We start from the raw sequence: 13,579 nt of genomic DNA, 5'->3' as shown, positions 1-13,579 counted from the left end.
GAAGTTATAAGTTGATTTGATTTATTTGTTAAAAAAGAACAAAACATATATTTTGATATGATTACACACAGTGTGGTTACATGTGCAGAACAATCGGAGTAAAGCACCAATCGGAGTATTATCAGAATTTGCAATAGGCCTAGGCCTACTACAATTGAAAATGGATGAAAATGAAAAAACAATAAAAATCTTGTGTTTCACAACAATGTAAAGTTCCATAGAACTTTTTTTTAACATAATTTTGTATTTTGTAGTTTATATTTCATCAGCTTAAGTGAAGTCAGTGAGAGAAAGTCACTCTCAAGAATATTATTAATTAATTTTCCTTTTGGGGAAACAAGGTAAGTATAAAGTATAAAAATAAATGTGAAAATGTAAAATGAAGCGTAGGCTAGTGGATAGAAATCGATGTATCCTTGGCAACAGTCTTATCCGTCGCTTGGGCTCTCTCCCTCTCTGTCTTCTCTTCTCACTTCGGGGGCCGGAGGTGCGTTCACAGTGATCACAGGCTGGAACAGAGCAAACACAGAAGCCACTGAAGCTGATAAAAAAAATTAAGATATATCACTTAATTGAAAACGGTTGTAAAATGGTTGTCAGACTTAAAGGAGAAATCCAGTGATTTTTCACATCTCCATTCCTAGAGGTCACTGAGTGTCGGTACACCCCGAAAACAATCGGTTTTACCAAGTTGTTGCCACCAACAGCTGAAGTAGCAAGGCAGCTACAGCGTTACACTCGGGGCCTAACTGAAGCAACGGCAACAAAGGGATACCTTTGTAAGGCCCTTTCATAACGCACCTTCCTCAAGGCATCTCCATAGGATAAAAGACACGTAATCAATAAATTATGTTTTCTAAACAAAGTTCGGGAGGAGCCCATAGTGGTTGATTGACAGCCATCACTCACCCTATTTCCAGTCGTAGAGTAAAACCCTCCTTACTGCCCTTTAGGTCATGCTGGAGTTGCAAAGCCTCCCACCTCCCCTGCTCCTCCATATGGGGTGTTAGCGGACATCACTCGCATGTGCCTACCAGGACCATGGCCAGTTACCAGTTCAAACTTGCTATTCTCTAGTCTACACTCTACACAAGCAATCCAATGGGCGAACTAGTGAAAGACACGTCATTAACACTGGAGACAGCACTGCAAACATGTCACCTCAACCACCTGTACCAAGAGTGTAGTGGAGGCTAAAAGCAAGTAGCCTAAACACAGTTTATCTACCCATTTCAGAAATAGTTATTCATCTCTTATAGAGTTTATTCACCTCCCAAAAGAGTTTATTCACCAATTGCAACTTTTAACCCCCCAAAAATCCCACTGTATTATCCACATTCACAATATGTACTCTCATGACACTCTTGGAACCATGTAAGGTCAGCGTGTTTGTGTATAAGGACTCACCATAAAACCGGCTGGAGAACAGCACTGGATGACTTTGCAGCAGTAGGCCGCCAGGGTGATAGAGATGCCGAGAATTGTGGCCAAGACCACTTTGGTCCCAGCGGAATAATGGTCCTCAACTTGCTGTCAGAGTGGAACAAAAAAAAGAGAATAAATGAATGGTTTAACTAATTAAAGGTTTTACTTTCTGCAAACTTTAGACATTCTTTCCCCCCTCACTACAGTTTTGCGTTTCCTTGGAATAAGAGCATTTTCAATTATTTTTTATAGGCAACATATGCAGCATTATTTCATGTGAAGTAGATGAACTGTTAATTCTGTGATGGTCAATTGAAAAATGACTGAAATAGGCCAGTTTAATGATGACACAAGTAGGCCTACATTTTCTCAAAGGGTTGGCTACATTTTTGTCAGTGGTTGAAGAATGGAATGGAAACACTGTGTTGGGCAACAGCAGTCCTGCAAACATGCTGACAGCTGAACTGGAAACTGAATATGAAGTAGCCTAAATATTGTTTTATATATATATATATATTTCCAGATGTGAGTCCATTAATCTTTGTAGGAGAAGCTCTCTCTAAACACACACATTTATTTTGCTCACCAACAACATTGTACATGCTTCGTAGACAGTTCCGTTAACCTCATCATATGTCCAATAACGGCAAGGATCATGATGATGCATGTCTTCTAACATGCCAAGCATACACAGGAGGGTGACTCCACAGATTATGCTGGTGAAAACCTGGAGTCCCAAACAGGCCCTAAACTGGATAGAAATAAGAGTGAAAATAACCATTACACTGTTACTTATTGCAGTGAGCTATGCATGCACTATGAAACATGATGTACCCAAATTTACCTTAAATTACCCCACATACTAAAACCATTTCATTTATATAAGGTGGCCTTTTACAATGAAATGTCTTTTTGAGATGTGAGTGTGAACCCCCTTAAGGAGGCAATTAAGGACAATTTTATTTTATTTTAAGGTGTTGGTTCAGGGATTTTTCTCTTTAATCAACCTTAATCTATGCACATTTAAAAACTATGATTAATTATAGAAGGGTTTCAAGGTCAAAAGTAAGGCATTTATAAGGGCTGAGATTAAGGGGTTTTGTTTTCTAGTGATGCTATGCAAATAGGTTCCGCCAAAACTTACTGTGCGTAGGGAAAGATTCTGTGCTGCAATGGCCACACTTCCAGCAATAATAGGCTACAAGGAGAAATTGTGTTACTGTTCAGTCTTATTTTACAAATAATATTCTAATGCTACAGGCAGGCTTATGTCATCCCACATAAACTTACAAAAATTCCATTTATGATTTCCACAGTACTCCACCAGAGTGACCCATTGAGGAGACCAGCGTTCACCAGGAAGAATGCGAGTACAATCTGAGTGCACTGGACAGACACGCGCGCTTTAATTAAGCCTCAATGGGAATTATATGACTTTTATGACCTAAGGCATTTGTGCTTAGTAGCTATTCTACACACATTAACTGAAACTACACACCCCAAGTGCTTTGGGTTCGGACTCCAGATATTTCTTTTTTCGGTTCGGGTCCTTTTGAAATGTCACTTGAACTAGCGGTCCTGCGTTGCTTGAAGCTGAAGATGAATTTGGGTTCGACTCTGCAACGCGCGCCGTGCCGGTTCCATGTAGTAAGAAACAAATGGAATCATTGTCAAATAAAACATGGAAATCTTAGATCTGTGCTAATCTGATTGAAACTGATAGCATACATTTATTTATTTATTTAGTGATTTCGTAACAGAGAAAATAACTTGCAACCAGGCTGAGGCTACCACAACACATAGTCCACGCTATTATCACAACACTAAATCGCGTTTTTCATACATGTAGCCTTACTCATGCACATTAAAATGTAATCTTAATGTTAGCTTTCTAAGAATAAACACGATTTTACCCTCCATCTCGCGTTTGTTGATGTAGTTGCCTTCCTATTCCCGAAAACAACGCCCCTTTTTAACCCTATGAAATGTCCCCCAAGAACTGAGCTCCTCCCAGCACCTATCTGCACACTGTAGCCAGGGGTACTCAAGAATGAAAGTTTTCAGCATCCACGCAGTATCCACTTGTTTATTCAGACAAAGTTATAACAGTTATAAAACTGTTATATTTTTTAACGTTAACGTTTGGTAAGGTCCCTTGCCATTTATTATGACCGCCGCTAGCAAAGCGGTCATACAGGGATTGTCAAAGTTTTTAGTTTTATTTATTTATTTATTTTTTGTCATCTACTTCCTGAATCTTTGGTCAACGATACCCGGGACACCGAAACACCGGGGCACATGAAATTTGGTGTTTATGTAGCCCCCAAATTTTGTTTGGTCCCCGGGGGCCACTCCCCCCCCCACGCTGGGCCCCCCGAAACCCAAAAATTTCAGTTTTTCCTAAATAACTACCTGAACCGTGGCACCGAGGATGAAGACATTTTTATGGTATGTTGGTCTCAAGGGCCCACATCAACCTAGCCCATAATCACTCATTTGTGATTTGCACCCCCCCTCCCCCCGGTAAAAAATTAAAATGCAATATCATTCTGCTTTAATTGCCCCTCTCTTTAGTTAAGATGTTCAAAACTGCACCAAATTGTATGTGTATGATTAACCTGACTCTGGGGGTATGCCAAGTTTCGTAGAATTTCATCCATGGGGGGGTCTAAAAAAATGAAGTTATGTGTACATTTAGTGACTGTACACTCCATACATACACACGCACACACAGGCACGCACATACTATCGGTATCGGCAATTAGAATGGCCGATACATAATTACAAATTCAGTAGGATTAAAGGAAAACCAAATATTCATCATCATTTGGCAGCATTTCCAGTATTGGCGTTACGTAGTCGTTTGTCCACCAGATGGAGACGTAATTTTGTTGGAAGTTAATCTAAAGTGGGTTGGAAAGAAGCTTCAGGACAACACTGTAGTTTACCGCAGATAACGTCTAATAAGTAAGTAAATAAATAAGTAAGTAAGTAAGTAAGTTTTATTTATAAAGCACATTTAAAGCAGTGCAAAACTGACCAAAGTGCTGTACAGTGACTAGCTAGAATGAAAATAGATAAATAAATAAAAGCACGCAGTGTACAGTTGCAACACTGGCATTCCAATAGACAAAAAAGAAAAACATCTGCACGCAGTGTACAGTTGCAACACTGACAGCATTGATTAATAAGATACATAAAGTGAGCTAAGAGCAATTTAGATACATAAAGTAATTAAAACAGTGTCTTAAAGCAGCGGTCCCCAACCACCGGGTCGTGGCCCGGGACATTCCTAACAGGGCCGTAGCCTACGACAACAGTTTAAAAAAAATGCATGCAAACTAAATAAACTCAATTTAATTCGCAATAATGTCACATTCGCAATAATACCCACTGACGATGGTAAGCCAGATACATCAAAGAAAAAGAAGGGCTCATTCAATACGAAATATGACGAGTCGTATTTAAAATATGGTTTCGCAGAGACCGGTGACTCGCATGCACAAAGTCCTTTATGTGTGGTATTTGGCGATAAGTTGTCAAATGAAGCAATGAAACCATCAAAGCTAATTCGACAACTAGAGTCCAAGCATCCTACACTTAAAGACAAACTCCTTTGAGTTCTTCGAAATGCAAGAAACGCTGAAAGCAAGAAGGACAAAAAACTAGTGCGTAAAGCAACCACATCGGTGAACGTGGCTGCGCTAAAAGCCTCATAGTGGCTATTTGGATTGCTAAATCTAAAAAGCCCTTTACTATTGGGGAAGAGTTAATTCAGCCTGCTGGTAAAGGCATGTGCAATGAACTCCTTGGGGAGGCTGCAGCTAAAAAAATAGCTCAGGTATCTGCAAGCACTGTCCATAGGCGAATTGATGATATGTCAGAGGATATTGAGGCACAGTTGTTAGAGAGGGTGAATGGGTCACCGTGGTACGCTATCCAAGTTGGTTGGATGCAGGTCACTGGCCAGGGTGTTTGAGTTGCGAGAGCCGCTGCAGAGATTTCTTACAGAAAAAAAGTCACCGTTAGCTGCATATTTTAGTGATGAGGGATGGGTGTCGCTATCTGTGTATCGCCGCTATTTCGGCATTTAGAATGAACGAATATGATAAGGGATCAGATTCCAAAAATAATTCTGTGGAAATGCATGGATTCCAGTTGCTGCTACTGGAAGAAACTGGAATCCATGCATTTCCACTGAATTATTTTTGGAATCTGACCCCTTATCATACCTGTTCATTCTTACTCATGGCTCTACATATCGCGGACTAAATTCAAGATGGCTGCAAACGCTAAACCCAGAAAGATACTGTCTGCATAAATCGCCTTGTAAGTTAACTACCAGTGCTTTTTCAAAGTTCTCAATGTCTCGCTTTAAATGTCATGGCCCCTCGAAGTCTACCAATGAAGTGTGGAGATACACTGAGCCTCGTAAATGGTGTAAAACAGTGATTTATTTGCATGGCTAGCCCGATGCGAAGCACCACCATTGAAAAGCTGTTGGTAGCATCGGCTAACTAGCGCCAGATTTTTGAGTGCAGGGGACAAGCCGGGATTGGCTATGAGACGTATGTTCACACTCGGTATCATGTTTCAACATACTTTAGGTCAATATCACACCGGAATTCTCCTTTAAACTGGCAGATAAAGTCGCTGCATTTAAAGCCATGCTTGATTTGTGGGTACGACGAGTGGATCGAGGTGTATATGTTCCAAACAGTAGTGGGGGTTTTGGGAGAGACTGAGGCAGGGCCATTTCTCTCGCAGCTCGTGCACGATCACCTTGTTGCTTGTTTCTTGAATTTCCCCATGGGGATCAATAAAGTATCTATCTATCTATCTATCTATCTATCGCGCTTTCAAATGAGTTTGAGCGTTACTTCCCATCCTCCAAAGATGCACGGCAAACCAATGAGTGGGTCCGCAACCCATTTGTTAATATCCCGAATAGTCCTAACTTGTCAGCGCAGGAGGAAGAGCAGTTGATCGAAATTGCAAATGACGGTGGTCTTAAGAGTGTGTAGGCTATGAGGAAACCTCTCTGGCGGGTTTTTGGATGAAAACCAAAGCAGAATATCCCGAGATCCCGCAGTAAAAGCGCTGAAAACGTTGCTACCATTTCCCACCACGTAGCCTGCGCAATCGACTGGACATTTCAAACACACTGAGGGTGTCACTGTCTTCCATCACCCCCAGATGGAACCTTCTTGTTGCAGGGAAACAAGCACAGGGCTCCCACTGATTATATTCGTAATGCACGTTTAGTTCCTATGTTTTGTTACCATATTTTGTTAAGCATGTTCACACATTATAGATGTAGCTTCAAGTTGTTCAATTTTCATAGTTCATATTGTTCAATTTTCACTTCTTCAAGTTCACGTTTTTCACATTTTTAAGAGTTCGTTACCTTCACTGTTCATACATAACTGGAGCTAGTTCTTTTCAAGTAATGCATGCACAACACGGAACATGGAACCCCCGAACCCCCGGTCCGTGAAAAAAAAATGGGAATCAAACGGTCCATGGTACATAAAAGGTTGGGGACCCCTGTAAGAAGAAGCTAAAAACTAAGGGGCAAAGGCTAAAAGTATATAAAGTACAATAAAAGCAAGATAAAAGAAATTAAGATCTAAGAGGCAAAGGCCAATGTATATAGGTAGGTTTTAAGTCTAGATTTAAAAGCAGCAGTCGTGGGAGCAGATCTGATATCGGGAGGTAAACTGTTCCAGAGGCATGGAGCTGCAATGTCAAAAGCACGATCCCCTTTTTGCTTCAGGCGGGACCGGCCTACATGGAGAAGATCTTTGTCAGTAGACCTGAGGGGCCTGGATGCAGAGCAATGCTGTAGCATGTCTGAGATGTATATAGGGGCCTGGCCATGGAGGGACTTAAAATCTAGAAGGAGCATTTTAAACTGGATTCTAAAACAAATAGGGAGCCAGTGCAGAGAGGAGAGGACAGGGGTGATGTGTTCCCTGCCTCTTGGTGCTTGTCAAAAGCCGGGCAGCAGCGTTCTGCACCAACTGCAGGTGGGCATCCTAGGGTAGGATGATGTTCACATGAAATGTAAGTCCCATTTCTTCTTGAAGCCGAAATAAATCTGAGAATGTTTAACTGCAGGTATGTTAATCTCATACAAGTTGATACTTACGACCTAGGTAAAATAATGTTAGGCCTACCGTTAGCATTGGTTAAGTGATGGAGGCCAATTTGATTATTGACCAGTGTATTTGTAGAAAATCATAAATGCGTTACCAAGCAAATTGATATCACCGCTGTAATTGTATCTTTCGACAGTCATCTTCTTTTCTGACCATATACAGGAGCTAAGTGAGTTAGTCCTGAACGATAACCTGTCTATGAAGTACCCTAAACAGGCTGGGACATTTCTGCTTGCTAAATAGGTTTTTCTGCTGTTGATTCACTCACAGTCCTTGGTGGCCCTGTCAGTGATTTGTAAAATGTTGCATTACAGTAAGACCACAAAAAGTCTCAAAAAGCATCTGAGCTAACGTTAATTCCCAAACAATCCTCTATTTTCAAAGGTGTTTCAAGTAATGTTAAAGCGATGGTTCGGAGTAATTTCACCCTAGGGTCCTTTGCACCTAACCTGACTCTCGCCAGATGAATTTCGTTCCGCTTAGCTCCGCCTAGCTTCACTCACATCCATCTGGGACCTCTTCCATTGAGAGTGATTTCTGCACCCGATTTTATGGTACAGCCAATCAGGACGCAGGGCTGGAGTTTCATAGATGTGACATAGCGTAGAAGCGACAGTGAGACTAATATCAGCGTCACGGGTTGGCTTCGATGTGAGTGGTTGAAGTAGCACGTCAATAGATGACGGACAAGTGGCTTATTCAATCATATGCAAGCATTTTTTGATTAGGCCCAGCCTTCTGAAGCAACACTCCAATGGATTGGTCCCAGATGGATGAATGGAGCTAGGCGGAACGAAATTCATCTGACGAGAGGTTACTTTGCACCATGACCCCGAGCCAAACACCCTCCCAGAACCTGTTTTCCCTTGGTCGAACCCTGGTCGAGTAGCCCTGTCAGAAACTAATGAGTTTCTGCAGGCGTAATGGAACCAACTTTTATCTCGTAAATTACCCCACTAATAATGCCCTGAATGGTACAAAACTTCTACAGCATGTTCTTTACTCATAAAACGAGGCATTGAAAAGTTTGTAAGTACACCAGGAGTTTATTTCGTGATTTGGGAAAAGCCTGCAAAAGTCCTGGCAGGAAACATGCATAAGGATGTAGATCCAGGAATGCACTAATATTTTGTTTGTAGTACCAGTTTGCAACAATTATTAGTTAACACTAAGTTGTAAACACTTCTGAAAAAAATATATTAAAAACTGGATATACCAAAAAACGTTGATGTAATTGCTTCCTGCCAGGACTTTTACGGGCTTTTCCCAAATCACGAAAGTAACGTCGATGCAGTGGTATAGTAGCAGATAGTAGCATCCATCAGGCAAGTGCTATTTAAACTAGATGTACCGCATAGCGGTACAAAATATGACCGCCGCTCAGTCCTGTACATCCGTTCCGCGAAAAGAAATCACACTTCAATTTGTCTCCATATTTTACTCCATCCCCCACTCTTGAAACTTTTGTGTATGTTTGTTTGGCATGCCTGAGTGTGTACTTTATTGTCAATGCACAAATTAAGTAACAGTAGTCTGAGTTATTGTTAATGCACAAATTAAGTAACAGTAGTCTGAAACGAAATGCTGTTTTACATCTAACCAGTGGTGCAAATAACTGACATGTCCAAATGGGCCTTGATGAAATGGCATTAGCTAGACTGTTCATACACATTTTAACGGGCCAAAGTTGAAGAGCTGTTGTCCGTTATTGTTAGATGCAAATATAGGCTGATTCATGTTCCCTTGCATTGTGTAACTGAGGTCCATGGCTAGTCTGGCTTTCACCAGACCAAGCTCAATCTTTTAAGAAATCAAAAAATAAATAGCGAACAGATCAGGCTGGGTTCACCCAGCCTAGTCCATAGGCACCGATATTGTTTAATTTTCCTCCGATTGAGATATCCACGCTCTGGCTATTCTAAATGCAAAAAATACATCAGGAGTTATGACAAAACTGTAACTAACAAACTAGATCCTAATAGAAAGCTGTTAGCTTCCTAAGCTACAGGTAGGCTTATATGGTAGACCTATTTACAACATAAATTGTCAATAGGCTATGCTGGCGACACAAAATAAAATCTCATTTGGAAACCAATGGCTCAATGCCCACAGTATCAAGCGGACTTAAACTGCCATATCGTGGCGAAAAAGTTGTAATAAAATTCACGCAGTCTCCCCGTGGTGGCCCCCCCCGTGGGATCTAAACAAAAATTTTCCGTAAAAGTCTAGTGGGGCTACATACCCACCAAATTTCATGTGCCCCGTGGTTCGGTGTCCCGGGTATCGTTGACCAAAAATTCAGGAAGTAGATGACAGGAAAAAAAAAAAAAACTTTGACAATCCCTAGCCTCGTTTTATGAGTAATGAGTAAAGAACATACTGTAGAAGTTTCGTACCATTCAGGGCATTATTAGTGGGGTAATTTACGAGATTCCATTCGTAGTTGGTTCCATTACGCCTGCAGAAACTCATTCTGACAGCGCTACTCGATCAGGGTTCAACCAAGGGAAAACAGGTTCTGGGAGATTGTTTGGCTCGGGGTCATGGTGCAAAGGACCCTAGGGTGAAATTACTCCGAACCATCGCTCTAAGGAAGAGCATGGCTCAAAGTAAAGTAACTAGGGCTGAGACGACGTAATTGACTAGACTAGGCCTACATAAATTCGTCAAAGTGAATCATTTGTGTCAACTCGTCACAATGTAGATTTATGAATGCACCAGTGATGATCTAGGCTACATCTCCATTTAAACCAAATGTTTTAGAGCGCACTTTGAGAGATGTATCCAGGGCAGGGCTGTACCTGTTGCACGTGCTACAAAAATCATTCTGTGCGATGGATGATTTACTACGTCTGATACAGTTTTGCCTATGGCTACATGCGTGAGACTGAGACGCTTGTTTGTTTGTTTGAAGTGCTTGTTTAGGGTGTGACTGTGAGAGGTGAATCAATGTACTTTGATTTCAGCTTAGTTGTAGTCTATGCGATTAAAAAGCATGTGTGTGTGGGAAGTATCCAAACAATGATAACACTTTCATTATGGCTGTGTGGAAAAGTTGCCCTCCAGTTAAACTTTCCCCCAAATGCTCCCGACGTTGTCCCTACACATAACTGACAAACATTTCCCGACACACACGCACACACCTGCACACGGCACTTGGCAAGTTCATTACACGCGATACCGGTTTAGCGCGTTCTGAACACATTCATATTTCACCGTCACACATATTTCTGTACTCACCAGTCTTCATCCACAACATCTCCGCAAGCCGCGAGGTACCCGCTGGTTTTGCTCCACCAAACATTTCCACCACACGCACCAGTATTCCCACGCCATAGCATCTACACTGACTGCATTCACTTCCCTGTTGTGTGTCCCGCCATCAATGGTCCCCCGAGAAAACCCGAACTGTCAAAGTTGCAATCTTTTTGTATTTTTTTGTTTTGATGGCGTGTCTGTAATTGTGGTTAGGGTTTTGAACTGGTTTTAGGGAACGAGAAAGTATATATTTTTTATAGCGTAAAATAAGGGTAAAATTGTTAGGATCAAGGCAAGTTTATTTTTGTTATGATTAATGTCTTTATTTTGTTAATTGTTTTGTGCACTACTCTCCCACCATTTTGAGTGACGTTTCTAATGGGTAGGCCCATAAAAAGGCTGAGCTTCTGTCATTCGAGGGAGAGTGGCATAGGGAGAGCAGCTTGCTGTGAGGCTGGTTTGGTTTGTGAACATTTAACTCTTTGAATCCCTATTAGTTTTGTATTGGTTATTTTGTTTAGTTAAGTCTTTAAGTGTGAGCAACCCTTGTGTTGATTTTTGTTTGTAGCCTTTTTTCAAAGTTTTTGTTTATCACTTTTGAACACTGTAAATAAACCAGCACTCTTAGCACAAAGTTTGCACTTGTCTGTGGTTCGTCAATGTCTTGTACCTTGGTTGCCTGAAAGAGCGCGCATCGCCTTTGTGAGTTTGGACCGTGAGGTCCCATTCATCACAGGCTGCTTTAGCCACAGACCTTCAGCTACTGTACAGTGGGTCCCATTTAGAAGTGGCCACTTCAGTCGCGCTTTCTGGGATTCACGCAGCTGGGTGAAATGTAGGCCTATTACAACTGTTCGCCAAGAGGTGGCACCTTAAGTCCGCTTGATACTGTAAGCCAGGTGTTTTCAACCAGTGGTCCGCGGCTATCAGTATTTTTCCCACGAACAATAACGGATGCAGCTCTCAACTTGGCCCGTTAAAATGTCTAGCGACGCATTTCATGAAGGCCCTTTTGGACATGTCAGTTATTTGTACCACTGGTTAGATGTAAAACTGCATTTCGTTTTAGACAATTGGTATTTAATTTGTGCATTGACAATAAAGTTGAATATCATATGAACTAAAGATGACTAAAATCATGCATATGAAACATTCACAAAAATCCATGGCATGACCTCTTCTTGATAGCTGTTGAAAACAGCATGGAAATGGCAGGGATTGTTTTGTTTGTTAATAAATAAATAAATGTAAAACTGCTACCTTCTGCTTTCCCCAAATACAATGTAGCCTACAGGTGTACATGACCTTTCATCAGTCCAGTTGCAAGTTGGGTTAACCATCTTAAAAGATGCAATGGGTCACGAAAATCCCGATGAGACTTGGACCCTCCCAAAAGGGATGAAAATAATAGTTTGGGGGTACTGAAAAAATGTAATACAATTTTATGTTATCGAATAATGCATGTAATTAAATGCAGTATTAGTATCACATACCAACAATTCAGGATATAATCTAATGAAATACGATTTTCAAACCCCTATTGGGCTGTACCATTTCTCTGATACGTTCAGACTGTGTTCTTTGCTATGATATAATACTGACGAATTAAAACAAATGCACAGTGGAGGCTGCAAAAGCCTGATATACAGTACGAATGGGTTAAGAAACGGTGGCCATACATTTGTCTAATATCAGGCGCACAGGAACCTATTGACCAGGGGTGCTGAATAACAAAAATAATGGATGTCCGACGATTTCTCCCCTCCTGGACATGTTTCGGATTTTGACTGCTAAATACATCCTTTTAGTGCAGTGTGCGGGTGATAGAGAGAAGTTTTAGGGATCAATAAAGTATATCTATCTATCTATCTATCTACGTCCTGGGCAGCCACAAATTCCAATGTTCCGCGACAGAATTCCGACTCCACTGCACCCACCCTAACCCCACAGAAGCGCACTTGACATCATTAGCTATTTCAGGCTAAGGAATTTTACTTTTCTGATCGTCAAAACCACACCAGAGATGTTTGGCTTTAAATATAGGCTAATAATCAGGCTGCAATGTTCTCGCAAATAATTCCTGAATAGCCTAAAGTGTGTCGTCTCCACAGCAAGAATGTGTCCTAATAATTTCTATCTTAGCGACTAGTGAAATGATTTCACTAGCTATAATTTATTAATTTTGCAAAACTGTACAACACAATTAAAGTTTCTTTCAGTTTATCCATGCTTTTTTGAACGTGTAAATAACATAGAATATGTAGGCCTATATCAATCGTAGGCCTACACACTTGATCGCTATCACCAGAGCCCGTTTACGGATTAGACATTCTCTGGCTATCACACATAGCTGAAACCACGCTACGGTTCTTACAGTAACTGACTGACGTTCACGTTGATCTCTATAACTGTTAATTTTTAGTAGCCTATATTCCAACCAATCCATAACCCTTTTTTACTATTTGACTCATCCTTTCACATACACAAATATAAATAATGTCAGACAGCGAATTAGTAATTATTTAAAAATATATATAACACATTTTAAAAATCTATCTCCTGCCAGCAGGGGGTGCTGCAGCACCCTCAGCACCCCCTTCCCGCGCCCTTGAGCCCATCTGTAAACAATTCTGGGTCTTAAATTTAAGTCCTATTTTTGCCATTTCTGCGCTATTGGTCTGTATGCATTTCCATGTTTGCATTGCACTGCTATAGCAAAAAATATATTTTGACTG

General features: G+C 41.0%; 1 protein-coding gene across 2 annotated transcripts; it reads right to left on the bottom strand.

The window, feature by feature from the left end:
• LOC125311685 lies at positions 1-10,990 on the bottom strand. 2 transcript variants are annotated; one of them, XM_048269957.1, is made up of 7 exons: positions 10,827-10,990; positions 2,924-3,042; positions 2,716-2,811; positions 2,570-2,623; positions 2,012-2,176; positions 1,408-1,530; positions 1-509 (listed from the first exon to the last, which is right to left on the bottom strand). In XM_048269957.1, exons 1-7 carry the CDS (start codon positions 10,888-10,890, stop codon positions 429-431), a joined length of 702 nt encoding a protein of 233 aa, XP_048125914.1. In that variant the 5' UTR covers positions 10,891-10,990; the 3' UTR covers positions 1-428. The 2 variants fall into 2 exon arrangements, with proteins under 2 accessions (XP_048125914.1, XP_048125915.1); XM_048269958.1 differs by lacking the exon at positions 10,827-10,990 and adding an exon at positions 3,339-3,456.
• Between the last annotated feature and the right edge of the window lie 2,589 nt (positions 10,991-13,579).

This window comes from Alosa alosa, chromosome 18 (genome assembly GCF_017589495.1).
Source record: "Alosa alosa isolate M-15738 ecotype Scorff River chromosome 18, AALO_Geno_1.1, whole genome shotgun sequence".
Lineage (NCBI taxonomy): Eukaryota > Metazoa > Chordata > Actinopteri > Clupeiformes > Clupeidae > Alosa > Alosa alosa.
This window is presented reverse-complemented; position numbering and strand designations above follow the sequence as displayed.

Excerpts from the sequence above, each read along its gene's own strand:
- LOC125311685 (XM_048269957.1), bottom strand. The coding sequence starts at position 10,890 with ATGTTTGGTGGAGCAAAACCAGCGGGTACCTCGCGGCTTGCGGAGATG. Across the intron at positions 2,624-2,715 it reads AAATCATAAATGGAATTTTT|CCTATTATTGCTGGAAGTGT; the intron begins GTAAGTTTATGT and ends TTCTCCTTGTAG. Across the intron at positions 2,177-2,569 it reads AGAATCTTTCCCTACGCACA|TTTAGGGCCTGTTTGGGACT; the intron begins GTAAGTTTTGGC and ends ATTTCTATCCAG.